This window comes from Schistocerca piceifrons, chromosome 5 (genome assembly GCF_021461385.2).
Source record: "Schistocerca piceifrons isolate TAMUIC-IGC-003096 chromosome 5, iqSchPice1.1, whole genome shotgun sequence".
In the NCBI taxonomy this organism is placed as follows: Eukaryota; Metazoa; Arthropoda; class Insecta; order Orthoptera; family Acrididae; genus Schistocerca; species Schistocerca piceifrons.
The window spans coordinates 592,008,123-592,025,969 of NC_060142.1; the positions used below are offsets into that span (position 1 = coordinate 592,008,123).

Below are 17,847 nucleotides of genomic sequence, written 5' to 3' on the forward strand. Positions count from 1 at the left end.
GATTCGAACCTGCGACCGTAGCGGTCGCGCGATTCCAGACTGTAGCGCCTAGAACCGCTTGGCCACTCGGGCCGGCAAATATGAATAAAATTACAATATTTTATTATAGGTCTCAAATACGTTCTACGAAACCGAAAAGTACATAAATCTCACTTTTTTGGAAAAGAACATCAATCGAATGTTGTAGATCTTGCTTTTCATGTACTGAAATGTCTGGACAGCGGGACAGGCATGAGACTTTGGCATTATACAAACTACGCAGTACTTGGAAAACTTTTTCACTGCTGCCATAGGCTTTCCGACAGCGCGCAGTCACCCATCCGCAGCTATCCTGCCCCCAATTCTTTATAGTATAAGCGTTAAATAGGAGAGCAGCACCCACTATTCAGTGGAGCGCTACGCCTGAAATGGAAATTAGGGTGCCACAGAAAAAGGGGCTAACTGTATTTAAAAGCAATTAAAACAGAGTAAAAGAGGGATGACCGAGGCAGCTGGAAAAGTAGGTACGGTTGTGGGGCCCCAGACCCTGCATGTGGCAGGAGATGTCCCAACTCCAAACAACCCACCCCGAAAGTAGCTTAAAACGGTATATCTGAGAGTAAAAAAAGGACTTCCGCAGAGAAATCGGACAGCCAGTTCAACAGTCTGTGTGTCGTCCACAGATATTGAAGGTGAAGAACGTGGAAGACTGCGCTCAGCATGGAGAGCCAGAAGGAGGGAAGGAAGGAAGGAAGGAAGGAAGGAAGAAGGGAGGGAGGGAATTCCACCACGATGTGAGAGCGACTGTTTGTAAGGATCAAGACATGGGGGTGGCTCTTGCATAAAAAGCTATGGGTTAATCTGGTGTGACTGATGCAGAGTTTCAAGTACAGTGGATTCCTTTCACGACGAATAGAAGGAAGAGCGCCATGCAGCAATGTGTCTCCGATTGTGCAGAGTTTGTTAGAGAGGGTAGTAGCTCTCCAGATGATGTCACATTTCCGAGTGTGGAGAGATTTATTTGAACCCACATATCTGCACCTCGGATTGTCAAAGCAAATGTTGGGCGAATAGTCACTTCAGACAGTTCATTCCTTGCGTTACCAACAGGACTTGGGACCCAGAAAAAGACAACTAAGCCAGTATGACTATGGTCAGAGACCTCTCCATGGGACACAGCCTTATAAAAGCACTGTAGGTGTGGGTAAAGAGGCCTGTTTATTCGGAAGAAGCTGAGGACTACACAGTTATTGACAGCATCTGCCATGCCAGACAGGCCTCTATGGATGAACCAGACGAAGCGTTCAGTGTCCCAGCTCTCCTTTGTCCGCTCTCACAGTCCTTCCACAAATGGTGATTGCATAGTATGCCAAGAGTTATTGGCGTCTGACCCTCAGTGGTGGGATACAAGCTTCTACAGGGCTCATACAGAAATCTACAATTATCTGCACATCACTGTGATGGGCAGGGTCTAACAACCTCAACACTGATGGTGCTGCTGATCCATAAGCAAGACATCCATATTCCAGACAAGATAAATCAAAACTTTGTAAAACTGCAGAAGAACCGTGTATTCTACACCCCAAGAGGTGCTGCTGAAAAATCTGGGTATTAAGCGTCTTCAGGCAATTTCCCTTGAGCTGGCGTATATGGGGTAACCACATTAACTCAGTGTCAAATAGCCTAAGCATTTCAGTTTCAATGACTTCAAGTAACTGGTTATCGAGGTAAAGTCCTGGGTGCAGGTGCACAATACTGATTCTGCTAAAGTGCATAACAAGAGTTTTGGGTGGAAAAAAAATTTCAGGACTGAAGTTGTCACTGAGCTCTAAACCTGGAAACCATAGTCCAAACAGGGCGAGACCAGTGCTCGATAAATATGGAGGAGAGTAGTGCAATCCACACGTCCAGAGGTGTCGGCAAGGAAACAAGGAGTGTTAATCTTTGCATACAGCTAGTCTTCAGTACACAGTTATGGGAGAGCCATGTCAGCTGTTTATCAAAGAAGACTCACAAAACTCTGAGTTCAGCAGCGACAGCGAAGTTTTGGGTATGGAAGCAGAGTACTGAATCAAGATGGATCATGGTATGACGACATTTTCACGGAAGAGAATTGGAAGCCATGGGAAACAATCAAAGAAGAGTCCCTTTGGATGGTCCTTGAAACGGGTATTCAGCGAAGGTTACGAATCTGGAGCTACACCGAAAGCAAAACTGTCGACATACAGCGCAATGGTGACCATTGGTCTGATGGAGGCCACCATTCCATTGGCGGTGTGGGGAAGAATTTAATATACAGAGTAGAGCGCAGCAGCATGCCATTCTCTTGGACCTATGGGAAGCCAAGTGATGTATCAACTATAATCTGAAACATCCAGTGGGTTAATGCAGTTTTCAGGGCACATGGGTGAGGCTAACTGGTCGGTAGCTGTCGATGAGCATTGGGTTTCTGCCGGCTTAAGGTTTGGAACAATGATACCATCTTGCCACAGCAAAGGTAGAACACCTAGCCTAGTACAGTCGAAGACCCTCATGTGGAGCCTTTGAGTAACTTGCAGATGCTGGATCATCTGATTATAAATCTAATCTGGCCTGGGGTCGTATCGTGTGCAGACTGGATCAGTTCCCTGAGAGTGAAAGGTTCATTACCTAATTCGGCGTGGTAGGGTGAAGTATAGGGATACGGATTCAGCCTATCATTTGAAAGGTAACCATTTAACAGGAGGACACCGACACTGTCGGAAAGTGTGTCGCAAGATGTTCACCAAGAACCAATGTATCTGTACAAATACCGCCCTGAAGGAAGAGACCCATAACAGCTGTAGATCTTTGGTGGCCGAGGAGGCTATGGATGAAGAGACATATGCTTCCAAGGAGGAGAAATAAGCGTTCCCAGCATTCATTATTAATTTGCTTAGTTAGATAGCGAGACTTACTGCAAAGCCACAGAAAATTGAGGAGGATGATCTGTGAATGATGCCACTTGAGACATTACAAGGCTGTTCTACAATTCTGGCAAGGGAACCTCCCCATCGCACCCCCCTCAGATTTAGTTACAAGTTGGCGCAGTGGATAGGACTTGAAAAACTGAACACAGATCAATCGAGAAAACAGGTAGAAGTTGTGTGGAACTATGAAAAAAATAAGCAAAATATACAAACTGAGTAGTCCATGCGCAAGATAGGCAACATCAAGGGCTGTGTGAGCTCAGGAGCGCTGTGGTCCCGTGGTTAGCGTGAGCAGCTGTGGAGCAAGAGGTCCTTGGTTCAAGTCTTCCCTCGACCGAAAAGTTTACTTTCTTTATTTTCACAAAGTTATGATCTGTTCGTTCGTTCATTGACGTGTCTGTTCACTGTAATGAGTTTAGTGTCTGTGTTTTGCGACCGCACCGCAAAACGGTGCGATTATTATTGAAGTCGCGAGCTATATTTGCTGGATTCATATTGCCCACAGAATACACCTCTGGTATTTAATGCACTCTCGTCCAAAGTAGCGAACAGTCAACTGCCAGCCAGAGAGCCTCGTTAGCAGGAATACTCTCTCTTCCGTGCGCTGTAGTCGAGTGACGTCGTGTGTTTCGATGTTTGTTTAGGTGTAGCGTCCCCATACTACGGCGCAGTTACCTCGCATCGGACGGACATATAATAATTGTCTGAAAATAAAAAATTAAACTTTTCACACGAGGGAAGACTTGAACCAAGGACCTCTCGTTCCGCAGCTGCTCACGCTAACCACATGACCACGGTGGTGCAGAGCTCACATCGTCCTTGATGTTGCCTATCTTTCGCATGGACTACTCAGTTTTTATATTTTTCTTATTTTCTTCAGTTCCACATAGCTTCTTCCTGTTTTCTCGATTGATCTGTGTTCAGTTTTTCAAGGCCTATCCACTGTGCCAACTTATAACCAAATCTGAGGGGGGCGCTATGGGGAGGTTCCCTTGTGAGTAGCTGTTTCAATATATTTGGTCCACGATGGGGCTGGCCGGCAGCAGAGGGGGTGGGGGTGGGGTGGGGATAGCTGTTTCAGAGGCACACGTGACTGCATTGGAAACATCCCCCATCTCCTCTTTGATACTGTCTTACACTATGCAACTGCACTTGGCTCTTCAGTGAGCCCAACGTGATAACTTGCATGTTAGACAATGACAAGAAAGTGACATTTACAGCAGTAAATGTCAAAGATTTTCGTGTAGTGTCCATTATAGACAAGCCATGAGATAGGGGGAAGACACTAAGGTTGATAGGCGCAAAGGTGTCATGGTGTCACTATGTAGGCATGAGTTCTGTCACTGAGGACGCAGACCAAGATTGGAAGAGGTTCATCAGTCACAAGGCCCCTACCAGGTAATGTGGTTCTTCCCAATGGGGGTAGCACACATTGATATCGCCAAGTATGAGAAATAGGGCAGAGAGTTGTTGGATTAAGATGGCGCTCTCAAGATGAGTAAATGTCCTGCCTGGACGTAAATAGAAGTTACAAATGGTGAACGCTGGGGTCGTTTGCACTTGGATGCTATTGCCTCCAACGTGGTATGGATGGGAATCTACTCACTGACGGCATCTGTGCATAACAATGAACATACGCCTCCGGATGCCCTCTTGTGATGAGTAAGGTTCTAAAAGAATGCACAGTAACCTCAAAGAGTTTGCGAATTGGTCATCAGTGAAGTGTCTGCCTTGGAGAGCAACACAGTCAAAAAACAAGAAGAAATTAATTACTGAAATTCTGGCAGGCAGCAGAGACACCAACTGCAGTTACACTGGATCATCACATTGAGGGTGACCTGGTTAGTCGTGAAGGGACCAGGAGAACAGGTCACGTCTCAAGATCACTGTCACCAGTAGGGTTGGAACAACACTGGTGGGCACAGATTCAGAACGCAATGGCATGGAAGAATCTGGCGCCTCAGGATTACCGGATTAGTCTTCTCTCGAGATTCCTCCTCCTTTTCTTTTAAAAACTTTTAGTAGTCGAGATTCTTGTGAGGGCTTAGCTACTGTTAGTGTGGGAACAGATGATGAGAGGGCAGCCCTGGGACCCAATGTGTTTTGTCGCTCCTTCAGACACTGGCAAGTGTTGGGCCTCTGATGTGTGACTTCCAGGGAGAGGATTCCAAAGAGTTAGCCCCATCACCAGTAGATCTGGGGGAGGAAGAAAGGGACATCCTACAAGCAATATAAACTGTCAACATGGAATATGTCCTAGGGGGTGAGTCGGAGAAGTGAAACAATCAGACTATAAATCTGCAGTATGCTCGCCAAGCATGTACTCATGAAATAGGTGTGAGCTCCCCAATAGATTAGGCATCTTATTTAAAGTATTAACAGTCTATGCATATTCAGAACCCACACACTGTATGCAACAACGGAATTTATATGTTGATGGGGTCTGATAAGCTATCGTTGTGTAATGTCAGCATGCAGTAAAATGCACATACATCAGCCACATGTTTTGACCGACCCATGGAAATTTAATATCCAGTACTGTCCTGTAATGTGGTGCCATCCGAGGGCTGCCAACATCAGTTTAAAATTTTCTATGTGCCATACTATTTTTCGAGTGTTTTCGCAAGTCCCATAGAGAAGAGCGAGCCTCTGATCCAAACCTATAGTTATTGCTGTAGATTCAGAAAACCCCTTAATAGTAAAGAGCACAAATACAATTTTATTGGTTACTGGTTTCGGTTTACCTACAAACCTCAATGAAAGTTTAGAATGTCAGAGTTTAACACAATGACTTCTTATTGTACACCCCTTGTGGTTTGTGCAATACCTTATTAACAAAATAAACATAATTCCGTCTGAAAACAAGAATGATTTTGGTTTCTTACAAAATACCATTATAAAAACGAAGCAGGCTCTCTCCTAAGTATACATCTTGAAAATAAAAATAGTGAAAATCCTTATCTCATGAGGATGATTGTCAGTGTTTAGTAGTGAGTATCTCCTTCCGTACACGGCTGAGGTCTTCAACTCTGCGAGCCATGCTCTGGATGAGACCATCAAGTTTATCTTGGGTTATGAGGTCGCACTCCTCAATGGTAGCTTCAGTGAGGTCCTGAAGATTGTGAGGTGGATTAGGAGGCTGTGCAATGGCCATCTTTAACAGATCCCATGTATGCTCAGTTGGACTCACGTCTGGCCTATGCATTTGGTTGATGTTGTATCTTTGAAAATACCAAGACACTTCTAGAGTATGGTGCGATCTTCCACTGTCGTCGACTACGATGAGGTTGTCACCGACTTCACGTCTGAAGGACCTAACAATCGTTTGTAAGACCTCTTGGCGGCATTGGGGACCAGTGAAATTGCCATAGTTGGGATTAGAGGGGTCTGCCGTCTCATTATTATTGCCGCCCAGAACATTACACTTCCACCTGCAAACGGATGGACTTCCTGAACGTATCAGCGTTCCTGGTGTTGTCTAACGCTTCTACACAAACCTAACACGTCTAGTGTCCGGTGCAGACCAATCCTGGACTCATCAGGACACATGACATTACTCCTTCCTCCAATGGTCCAATGCTGACGTGCAAGAGCCCAGGTCCTTCCACTGTGTCGGTTCCATTGGTTCAGTGCAAAACTTCTCGTTAATTTCCTGGAATGAAGACCATCTTCTATGCACTGTTTAGTCTGAGATACGATTCCCTGTTGCCCAGGAGAAGTAATTTCCAATATGTTGAGCACCTATGAGCCGATAGTTGCAGGAAACGAGCCTACATTGGTGCTCGGAAAACACCAAGAACCGCCTTACAGGGCAAAAACTACGTCTCCATCTATACTGCACAAGCCACCTTACGAAGCAGGCTCTCCTAAGTATACATCTTGAAAATAAAAATAGTGAAAATCCTTATCTCATGAGGATGATTGTCAATGTTTAGTAGTGAGTATCTCCTTCCGCACACGGCTGAGGTCTTCAACTTACGGAGTTTAACTGTCACTTGGTTCTTTCTGATCCATTCGCGAATGATGCGCCTGAAGAACGACTGTGTGAGTTCGAATATATGTCATTTAAATCCTTGGTTTTTACGAGGATTATATTTAGAGGGAAGAAATATAAAGGGGAAATATGTTGGTTGTTGAAACGGCTCTCTGAATTTTAACGGTAAAGCGTCTGCCATTGGAGGTGTAAAAGCATCTCCGTCACGCTTTCGCGCTTTCAAAAGATCTCGTGAAGAAACGCGCTGATGGATCTTATGTATTTGTTCAATCTGGTATGTGTCCTCAACTGAGGAGCAATATTCACGTTTCGGCCAAACTAGGGTTTTGCAAGCTACTTCTACCTTGAGTATTCCTTCAACAAAAGTCTGGCATTACCTTGTACTTCGTTTAGTGACAAATGGTCATTCCACTTTAAACTCTCCATAGACATACTCCCACGTATTAATGGATGTGACTGCTTCCAGTGAACGTTCGGCAGTGGTGTAGTCAAACAGCAACGGGTCGTCCCGGACTGCTTACACGTTTCCGTGCGTCGCCTGCCAACCCCTGTACCAGGTGTCAACCATCCGCAGGTCGTCCTGCGTTTAGCTACAATGAAGCGGCTTCTCTTTGTACAACATCATCATCATCATCATCATCATCATCTAGTGCAACACCATGAAGGCAGCACGCAACAAAAGTAAAATTGGCATGGACTGTGTACTACATGTTTGAATTTGCAAATGATTAGCAAAGTTAGTAGGAATAACGCCATTTACACTCTGTCTATAAGAAAAGATTACGCAGTGGGTTTTTTCATTCTGACATCGCATTTGAATGTTTTTATTTGCGAGAAGATCATGTTATGCCGCGTGTAAGAATGGAGCAAGATGTTCGAATTTCTGAGAAAAGTAGGGGTAAGCTATAGGAAAAGACGGATAATATACAATATGTACAAGATCCACAATGGAACAATAATACTGGAAGACCAAGAACGAAGTCCAGACAGCGAAGTCGTCTTTCGCCCCTACTGTACAATCTATACACCGAATAAGCAATAACGGAAATAGAGTGGGATTAAAATTCAACGTGAAAGGATATCAGTGATAAGATTCGCTGATGACATTGCTAACCTCAGTAAAAGTGAAAAAGAATTACAAGATCTGTTGAATGAAATGAAAAGTATAATGAGTATAGAATATGGACTGAGAGCACATCGAAGAAAGACGAAAGCAACGAGAAGTAGCAGAAATAAGAATAGCGAGAAAGATAACACCAGAGTTGGGGATAAAAAGTAGACGAAGTTAACGAATTCTGCTACTTAGGCAGCAAAATAAACCATGACGCACGGAGGAAAGACGTCATACAAAGCAGACTAGCACTGGCAAAAAGAACACTCGTGGCCAAGAGAACTCTACTAGTATCAAACATAAGCGTTAATTTGAGGAAGATTTCTGAGAATGTACGTTTACAGCGCAGCACGGTACGGTAAAGAATCATGGACTGCGGGAAAACTAGAACAGAATGAAATCAAACTATGGTGCTACAGAAGAATGTTGAAAATTAGGTGGATTCAAAAGGTAAGGGAGGAGGTGGTTCTCGCAGAATCAGCGAGGAAAAGAATATGTGGAAATCTCTAACAAGGAGTGGAGACAGGACGATATGACATTTGTTAAGGCATCAGGGAATGAATTTCATGGTACAAGAGGGAGCTGTAAAAGTTAAAAACGTGGAGGAAGATAGAGACAGGAATTCATCCAGCAAATAATTGAGGATGTAGATTGCAAGTGCTACTCTGAGATGAAAAGGATGGCCCAGGAGAGGAATTCGTGGTGGGCCCCATCCACCCATTCAGAAGAACGACAACTCAAAAAAGAAGTATGAGAAACGGTTACAAACACATTTCGGAACAATCAGCAGCAGGATCACGGCCTACCGACACTGTGGTTTATCTTTCCACAATAATGCTGCTCTTGTTGGTCGGGATCCGATGACTGCCGTGCGAATATGGAATTGGGTTCAGGAGGACCACACTCAACATCCGTCACACGACTAGCACCTGAGTGCAGAGACGCTGTCACTCGGCTGTGCACGATCGTACAGCCATGTCACGTAATCCGTGTGAGGAAATGGGCTAGTTTGCAGTGAGACGCCGTCTGTAGCCCCACGGAGTGTCAGCATGGCGACGAGCGGCAACAGAAGAGTCCGACTGGCAGCTGTGTGCCCAACAACACTGAACACAGGAATGGCACCACGCCATCTTTTCAGATGAGTCCCGTTTATGTGCGGTGGTGGACGTATTCCTGTGTGGGTACTCTAAGGAGAGTGACTGTTGCCAGATTGCTTTCATCATCCTCATACGGACCCAGCACCTGATGCGATGGCCGGGGTGCCTTTCACTGCGCAACACAATCGCCTCTGGTTCATACAGCTGCTGCCATTTGGACAGGAGCCATTTCATTCCTGACGTATTATGACCAGTGACTGATCTATTTTCGAAGACTCTGCATCATTATCTTTCAACAAGATAACATAAGACCGCATGTTGCCCGTGCTATCCTGACTTACCACAATGTTTGACTGTTGCCCTTGACAGCACATTTTCCAGATCATCAGGCACTGACACACTGTGTTCTATTACCTACGTACTCCTCAATTCAGTAACAGAGCTATCTGATACTACTTATCACTCGTATTTAGTATTTTAGACGACGGTGAGAAACTCAAACGTCTTCCTAAAGTCGGTATCCACTGGTCGGCGGTATCCACTGGCTTCTTGTCTCATGGACTAACAGACAGAGCTAGGTTTCACACGATCGTTGTTTTCGGAATCCGCGTTCACTCCTTCAGTACAACTAGAATCGGATAAACTGACCCGAGTAGTTAACGCGCACTAGACAGCAACATCTTTAGAGACGACGCACTAGGTAGGTAGAGACGGATTCGATGGTAGGAAATTCGTGGCATTGGTGGATTTCATTGGCGTGTCCACGGTAAACGTAAGTTCGCCTAACTGGAATTTTCCATCAACTTTTCCATCAACATCGGATGTTTCACATCAGCTACGTTTCAGAAGGCAGAGAACAGAGGTGGTAAACGTTCACTTCAGCTCGCCGTTACCTGCAGCGTGGAGGCAGTTAATTCGGTGGGTGAGTCACAGTCGGCCGCAGTGTATCGGCTCCTCTCCGGAACATTCCATGGCTGCTTCCCGCGTGACATCGCGTCACCAGCTGCATTTCATTTCAAACTTAAATCGCTCGTGGTTCGTTACAGTTTCAAATTTAATAATGCACGATAATTTCCAGAATGAAATTTTTACTTTGCTGCGGAGTGTGCGCTGATTTGAAACTTGCCAACAGATTAAAACAGTCTGCCGGACCGAGACACGAACTCTGTACCTTTGCCTTTGGCGAGCAAGCTGAAGTTTGGAAGGTAGGAGATGAGGTACTGGTGGAAGTAAAGCCAGGTAGTACGTGAGTCGTGCTTGGGTAGCTCAGATGGTAGAGCACTTGCCCGCGAAAGGCAAAGGTCCCTAGTTCGTTCTCGGTCCAGCACACAGTTTTAGGCTAGCAAGAAGTTTCAATACACGATAAATATAGTTCAAAAAAATTGGCCATACGTTTCAACCATGCCCATAAAGCGTGGTCTCTGGTTATAACAACATCGAAAAAAATGCACCGAAGTAGTTCAAGGAAGGGCGACTCGTTTTTTGCTACCACGAAGTAGATCAGAGAAAGTCCTGGTCTTGAGCGATCTTGGATTGTAACAATTCATGACAGGCATTTTTAATTGTGGTTAAATCATTTTACTAAGTATCAGTCAACATCTTACTACGAATGTCAAAATTTTTGCTGCCTTCCACTTGCATATAAAAGGTAAACAAGTAGCGTTAAGCACTGAGGGAGTGTGATGAAGTTTATTTACACTGTTGCTCAAAACAAAAACACCACCAGATCATTGCAACAATACATGACAGATCAAATGAAATTTTAGAACATATGATGTTCAGCAGTTATCTCCTCGCAATAATAAAACATAAAAAAAATTAAAACAAGCTACAGGAAACTCGTTGCCTCAAGTGCAAGTACAGCAAAATCCAAATAAAACAGAAAAATGAAAATTCTGTCATTCGGAAAAGTACTGTAAGAAGCGTGGTGTAGTGTTGTTTTTTCATAGGTGAAAAATGCATGCGATTCTCTTTTTACAAAGACAAAGATTATGACCAGAACAGCTCCAGTTATGCTGTAGCTGTTCCATATTTTCTGTGCGTCGGTGTCTGTGACTTGCAGACTACAAAATTATGCACAACGGCCGAGAGGCACTCTGTCGATGCCCACATTTGACCATGCCTCTTCATAAGCTACAGAATCCACTGTAGCAACACACTTCCGAAAGGCACTTCTTTTTACGTTTTAAAAGTAGCACTTTTTATGTATTTCAGTGAAAGCTGACAGCAGCTTCCAAGTAAATGATTTGAACTTCATCCTGTTACTTAGCGAGCGCCCAGTACACAAATTTGCTTTTATTGACAAGTGTAACTGAGCTTGCCTGCATCCAGTATGAAGCTTTAATACGAATATCCTTGTAAAACGAAAACTTCTGTCACCTTAGCTAGGCGCAGTGTAGTCGATCAATTATGACGCCTCATTTAATTCGAAATAAATAGATTAACAAGTTCAAAAATGGCTCTAAGCACTATGGGACTTAACATCTGAGGTCGTAAGTCCCCTAGACGTACAACTACGTAAACCTAACTGACTTAAGGACATCACAGACATCCATGCCCGAGGCAGGATTCGAACCTGCGACCGTAGCAGCCGCACGGTTCCGGACTGAAGCGCCTAGAACCGCTCGGCCTAGAACTGTATTTAACGTGAAATGTGATTTGATGGACTCTCCACGATAAGCCTCTTCATCTCTGCATAACTACTGCAACAAATGCTCAGGTGACAAAAGTCATCGGACAGCGTTATGCACGTATACAGATGGCGGTAGTATGGCATACACAAGTAGAAAAGGGCAGTGCATTGTCAGACCTGTCAACTTCATTAGGGAATTCACGTGAAAAGGTTTCCGACGTGATTACAGCTGCGGTATAGTAGTTAGAGCTAGACGCATGGGACATTTCATTTCGAAAATCGTTACGGAATTCAGTATTCAAGATCTACAGCGTCAAGAGTGTGCCGAGAATAACAAATTTCAGGAATTACCTCCCATCACAGACAACACAGGAAGACCTTCACTGCCACCGACAGCAGCGACATTTGTGTAGAGTTTTTAATGGCAACAGACAAGCAATACTGCGTGAAATAACCGCAGAAATCAAAGAGTTACATACGACAAACGAATCAATTAGGGCAGTGCGGCGAAAACAGCACATCGCCTCTCCTGGGCTCGTGACCACATTGGTTGGATCCTAGAAGGCTGGTCAGATGAGTCCCGATTTCAGATGGTAAGGGCTGATGGTAGGGTTTCAATGTGGCACTGACCCCATGAAGCCATGGAGCCACGTTGTCAACAAGGCACTGTGCAAGCTGCTGGTGGCTCCCGATGTGGGCTGTGTATACATCGAATGGACCTCGTCATCTGGCCCAACTGAACCGATTATTATCTGGAAACGGTTGTGATCGGCTACTTGGAGACCATTTACAGCTATTCATAGACTTCATGTTCCCAAACAACGATGGAATTTTTATGGATGACAATGAGCCATGTCATCGGGCCACAATTGTTCGCCATTGGTTTGAAGAACGTTCAGGACACTTCGAGAGACTGATTTGTCTACCCAACAGAGGCAACATGGATCAATACTTCTGCAGGGGATTTCCAACGACTTGTTGAGTCCATGTCATGTCCAGCTGCTGCACTATGCCAGGTAAAAGGAGGGTCCGACACGGTATCAGCAGGTATGCCACGACTTTTGTCAACTTACTGTATATCCACTTGAACCTACTTACTGCTTTGCTCTGCCTGCACGAGCTTTCCCCCCACACTTGCCGAGCGAGGTGGCGCAGTGGTTAGACACTGGACTCGCATTCGGGAGGACGACGGTTCAATCCCGCGTCCGGCCACCCTGATTTAGGTTTTCCGTGATTTTCCTAAATCACTCCAGGCAAATGCCGGGATGGTTCCTCTGAAAGGGCACGGCCGACTTCCTTCCCCAAACCGATGAGACCGATGACCACGCTGTCTGGTCTCCTTCCCCAAAACAACCAACCAACCAACCAACCCCACACTTCACTCTATTTACAAATCTCTCTTCCTTGATACCTCTTGTGAGTCAAGTTGTGCCAGAAACAACTTTTATCCTGATTCAGTACCTCTTCAAGGTACTAACCTTAAACATTCTCTTTTTAACATCTAGTTTCAAAATTTTATATTCTCGTGCGTACTGTTTATCATCCACACTGCACTTCCACAGAAATACTTTACAACTTTCTGAGACAAATTTACGTTATTTTATCCATAATGGATCTCATTCGATGTTAAAATGTTTCTCTTTCTCAGGAAATATTTTCTTGCTATTGACAATCTGCATTTTATATCCTCTTTACTTCGGCTATGGTCAGTTATTTCGCTGCTCAACCAGTAAACCTCTTTAACTAATTTCAGTTTCTCATTCCTTAACCTAATTCTTTGGGCGTTGCTTGGTCTGTTCCTACTACACTCCCCTACCTTTGTTTTACACTTGGTGACATTCATCTTATAATCTCTTAAGGCCAGTGGTTAGTTTCATGTTCTGTTGACCATTTGCACAATTAAGCATAATGACGTGCAACGAGTCGTTTTAGACTCACATTACACGTTGATATCTAAATACACATACCCACTGATCATCTGCAATTTTTTAAGAGTACAGTTGTGAGTGAATAATTCCTGCACAAACTAGAAATTCTTCTGCACAGTAGACTTGTCAAGAAGAAACTTTTCAATTTGTTTTCCAATTTAACTTGCTGTCTGTCAGGCATTTTATACCATTGGGTAAGTGGCTAAAAAGTATGGTGGCAACATTGTGCACGTCTTTTACATGCTAAAGACATCCGTAATGTGGTGTAATGAATGTCACTTTTTCTTCTGGTATTGTAATTATCTTCATTATAGTCCTTTTTGAACTGGACTGGATTATTTACAGCGCACTTCACGAGGGATTAATATACTGTGAGGCAGTAGTCGAAATGCCTATGTCTACGACATGAGTGTGTAAGCACCACATATTATTCTTACAGCACAGACTTTCCTTCTCAAAGATAGCTACCCCAGAATATTAAGCAGTATGAAATTATTGAATACAAGTATGCAACGTATGTCAACATGTTGACTTGCCTCTCCCCAAGGTCTGCAAATGATTCTAAGTGCAAACGTGGCTGAACTGAGTTGTTTTAGGAGTTCCGAAACGTGTTCTTTCCACTTTAAATTGTCAATACAGACATCTGTTTTTAAAGGGTAGCCACTTTTTCATGGAGCCGGAGTTTTCAGTCGGTGGATCTTAAATTCGCGTCTCCGCACGTCTAGCTGTGCTGAAGACGTCAGAAAGCCTCAGAAACGACAACTAGAGCTCTGCTGCAGTGACATCGATCGGCAATAGCGCTGTCTGCGGGACCGGAAGCAGCAAGTCGCAAGTTCGAGCACACAGTCTTCTTCACTAAATTCTTTGACTGTGACTTTAGTTAAAGGAGACACCATATGAATTACTGAACCGTACAACTTCTTAAAAATATTTGAAAGAGTCCACTGTTAGACAAATAGAACTTTAAATGTGTCACTATTCCAATATGACAATGCATGTAGACAGTTTTTAAGTAACCTGTTGATATATGAAACAACTTTTTCTCGTTAAAAAAGCTAACTACTTTGATCAACTTATAAATCCAGGAACTACTGAAAATTTTTTCTTTTACAGGATTAAACAGAGAAAATACACCATGTACCCTTATCAGATTGTAACGTAACACATTTTTCTACGTTGTATCAGGACATGATGTGGGACTAAATCTGAACCCTGAAGGCAAAAACGAAATGAAATATACGCAAACCGCGTAAAACAATCCCTCGCAACCACTAAACTGTCGCGCTTTCAATAGGACAAATTTTAGTTCTCATTCATGGGTATCTTCCTGAAGATCACAAACCCATGTGCGTTCGATTTTGTTTGACTATACACCATCACAATGCGTCGTAGCATACACCATGAAATTACCTGTTTCACAAGTACTTTATCAGAAGCATGATCGTATATATCATCCAGCATATTAAATGTGCTGATCGTCAGCACGGTGATGTGCTATATCCCACAATACAAATGAAATTAAGTAGATGATTCTGCCTATAACGCAGCAGCACTCCTGTTGCCACCACCTGACAATATGATTCGAGCTTGTCGCTGTCGTGCTGCGGCGGATGTGACGTCACGGATGGACTGATGCATGCACGCAGCGTCCATGCAGTAGAAGGGCATGTTAATTGAACGCCCGCGCAATACGCACTAACGGACCAGACAGACAGCGCTTCGCCTGCTCGCCTACAGACCTAATAGCATGTGCAAATTATCACGAGCTCGAGTCATGTGCTACGGTGACGTGCGTGATATGTCGTAGTGTAAGCACGGATGTGCTCGCGTGTAGCCGCGATAAAGCTGTGGGATCTCCTCCGGGAAATAGAGGCCTGCAAGTTTCTCACGCACCCGCAGAATTACCATTAGTATCGAGCACAAAACTCTGCCCTTAAGCATATAGGAGTATGTGAACTGGCTACTCGTATGAATCCACATTACAGGTACATCGCTGCAAGTTTAAGGTGAAAAGCACTCTCAGTTCGCGGAGACAATCTTAGCCGGTCTGAGCAGTAATGATTTGCACTGTCTGTATGTTTCCATTGTCCTCCAGAAAGGAAATTATGCTCTATTTTTTTTTATGTTACAACTACACGCTGATTTGGGGGAAGCTAATACCACGCGTTTCCCCCTATATGTTAACACACATGGACATCAAACATAATGATACTAGGGTAAAATAAGACATTCCTTCCCAGATACTGCTATCGTATCATGGCAAATTAGTATTTGTAGATATATCAGTATTCTGTGACATTAGGCCAACGGCGACTTCATCGGTGTCACTCGAACTACAAAACACACCAGTCACCCAAGTTACCACTGAACTATATTCTGCTAATGTTTCTATCTACAATATACTTCATTCTATGCTCAAATTATCAAGGCAAAAGCTATAGGCACTAATTCTTAGTTACAAGATCTAAGCAACGTGAGTATAGCGGCGGCTGCGATGAGTAATAAAAGGTTACTTACATGCTGAAAGACAAATCGGAAGCACCAGTCTGATGAGTGTAAATGACAGCAAATACTGTGTCATCTTCCTGAGTTACTGCGCCTGAAATAAGGAACATGAATGATACACCAACTAGTCAAAATACAAAACATGCCTACCGGTACTCCTGGAAAGTCTATTAACCTGCACATCACGTATTTTCATTCAAACTACTCACTTCATCGAAAAAATACAGTGTCTTAAGCAAATTAAATGGTTGAACAAGGAAATTAACAGCTTCAGCATAGCAGCATCTACATAGATACTGAAGGCCGTTTGATTTTGTAGATGCTCGTATCAGTTCCCAACCGCTGTTTTGTAGTAAGGAGTGCTTTTGGTATCGTTTTTTATGCAAACGGTGTTGTTCATTAGTATAATATCGACATAACTGATTCCCCTTAATTTATAAATACAAATTTCGTTGAAGATACAAAAACAAAACGTTCGTTGTTGACAACCGGTCGTGTATGCATGTTTTATTTACTGCTCAGCAGAATCGAGAAGAACAAAGTCCATCGCAGCTAGATATATCTACGACGTATTTACCTTTCGTCTTCCAGGCAAATTTATTTCCACGAATAAAATGTTTCGACATAAGTTAAGACGCCGTCGCTATCATATTTCCGTACCACGTTTTAAATATTAACAATCCAATTTTTAAACAGTTGACAAAGATCCAACAAACGTACATCCACCCAACCGAGTATTACGCTATTCTAGACGTCTTACAAAACAATTTTAGAAACAGCACCTTACCTTCAAAGCGGGAAGTTTATATCTGGTATGAAACACATTCAACAGCGGCGTTAAGCGGAAAAATCACGGAGATTGTGGACTATTCTCTTGTTTAAAAACTATATCCTTCTAACAGTCACTCATTTCGACGTAAATATTTACAAGAAAAATTATTCGGTTATGTTATTAAACAGTCATTTACACAACGGCACTCTAAGCCTCCCTACGGCACTATACACTGACGTCTTCTGAGCCCTAGCAGAAAACACACAACGCCCAGCCAAAGCACAACACTAGCAAAGATACCACACTGCAATCTCAATATTTCTCTCTGGCTTCAACGTACATCTCTGGAAACGTGAAAACACGGTGCGACACCTTCTCTTTGGAATGTTTTTTCATGGCTGACTTAGAAGCTAAGAAGGTAATCGTTACTGACACTTGCAAAACACAATCTTGTACCTAAAATTTATTTTAGTTGAGATGAGGAACAATTCCCATCGTTTTCTTACAGTTGCAGGAACGCTGGAACTAGTACTTACGTTCATATTGTGAAATGATTCGCGGCTAGAGAGTAAGGTGAAACCGGACTACTATAATTATGTATTATTGTTATTATTATCACCTTAAATTATCTTTATTTCAACGAAAAGAGTGAAAACAATAGGACATAAAGCATTGAAAATTCCGCCCAGCACAATTATTGGGCGAGATGGCACAAAGATTAGAGAGCTATGTTTACAATAGGGAGGAGCAGGGTTCAGATCCCCGTCCGTCCAACCAGTTTTCTCCGAAACTACTTGTGACAATTCCTGAAATGGTCCATTTGAAGGGATCATAGCACATTTCTGCATTATTCTAAATCTTGATCCATACTCAGCAAACTA

The 17,847-nt window shown here is 43.4% G+C and overlaps 1 protein-coding gene across 1 annotated transcript in view; it reads right to left on the reverse strand.

The window, feature by feature from the left end:
- LOC124799297 (piezo-type mechanosensitive ion channel component) overlaps positions 1-17,203 on the reverse strand; it is a 715,678-nt gene extending 698,475 nt beyond the window's left edge. Inside the window, exons 1-2 of the mRNA XM_047262884.1 lie at positions 16,982-17,203; positions 16,207-16,288 (exon numbers count right to left, since the gene is read on the reverse strand). Coding sequence (XP_047118840.1) covers positions 16,207-16,270 — 64 coding nt within the window. The 5' untranslated portion in view covers positions 16,271-16,288; positions 16,982-17,203. The remainder of the gene's footprint in view (positions 1-16,206; positions 16,289-16,981) is intronic.
- Between the last annotated feature and the right edge of the window lie 644 nt (positions 17,204-17,847).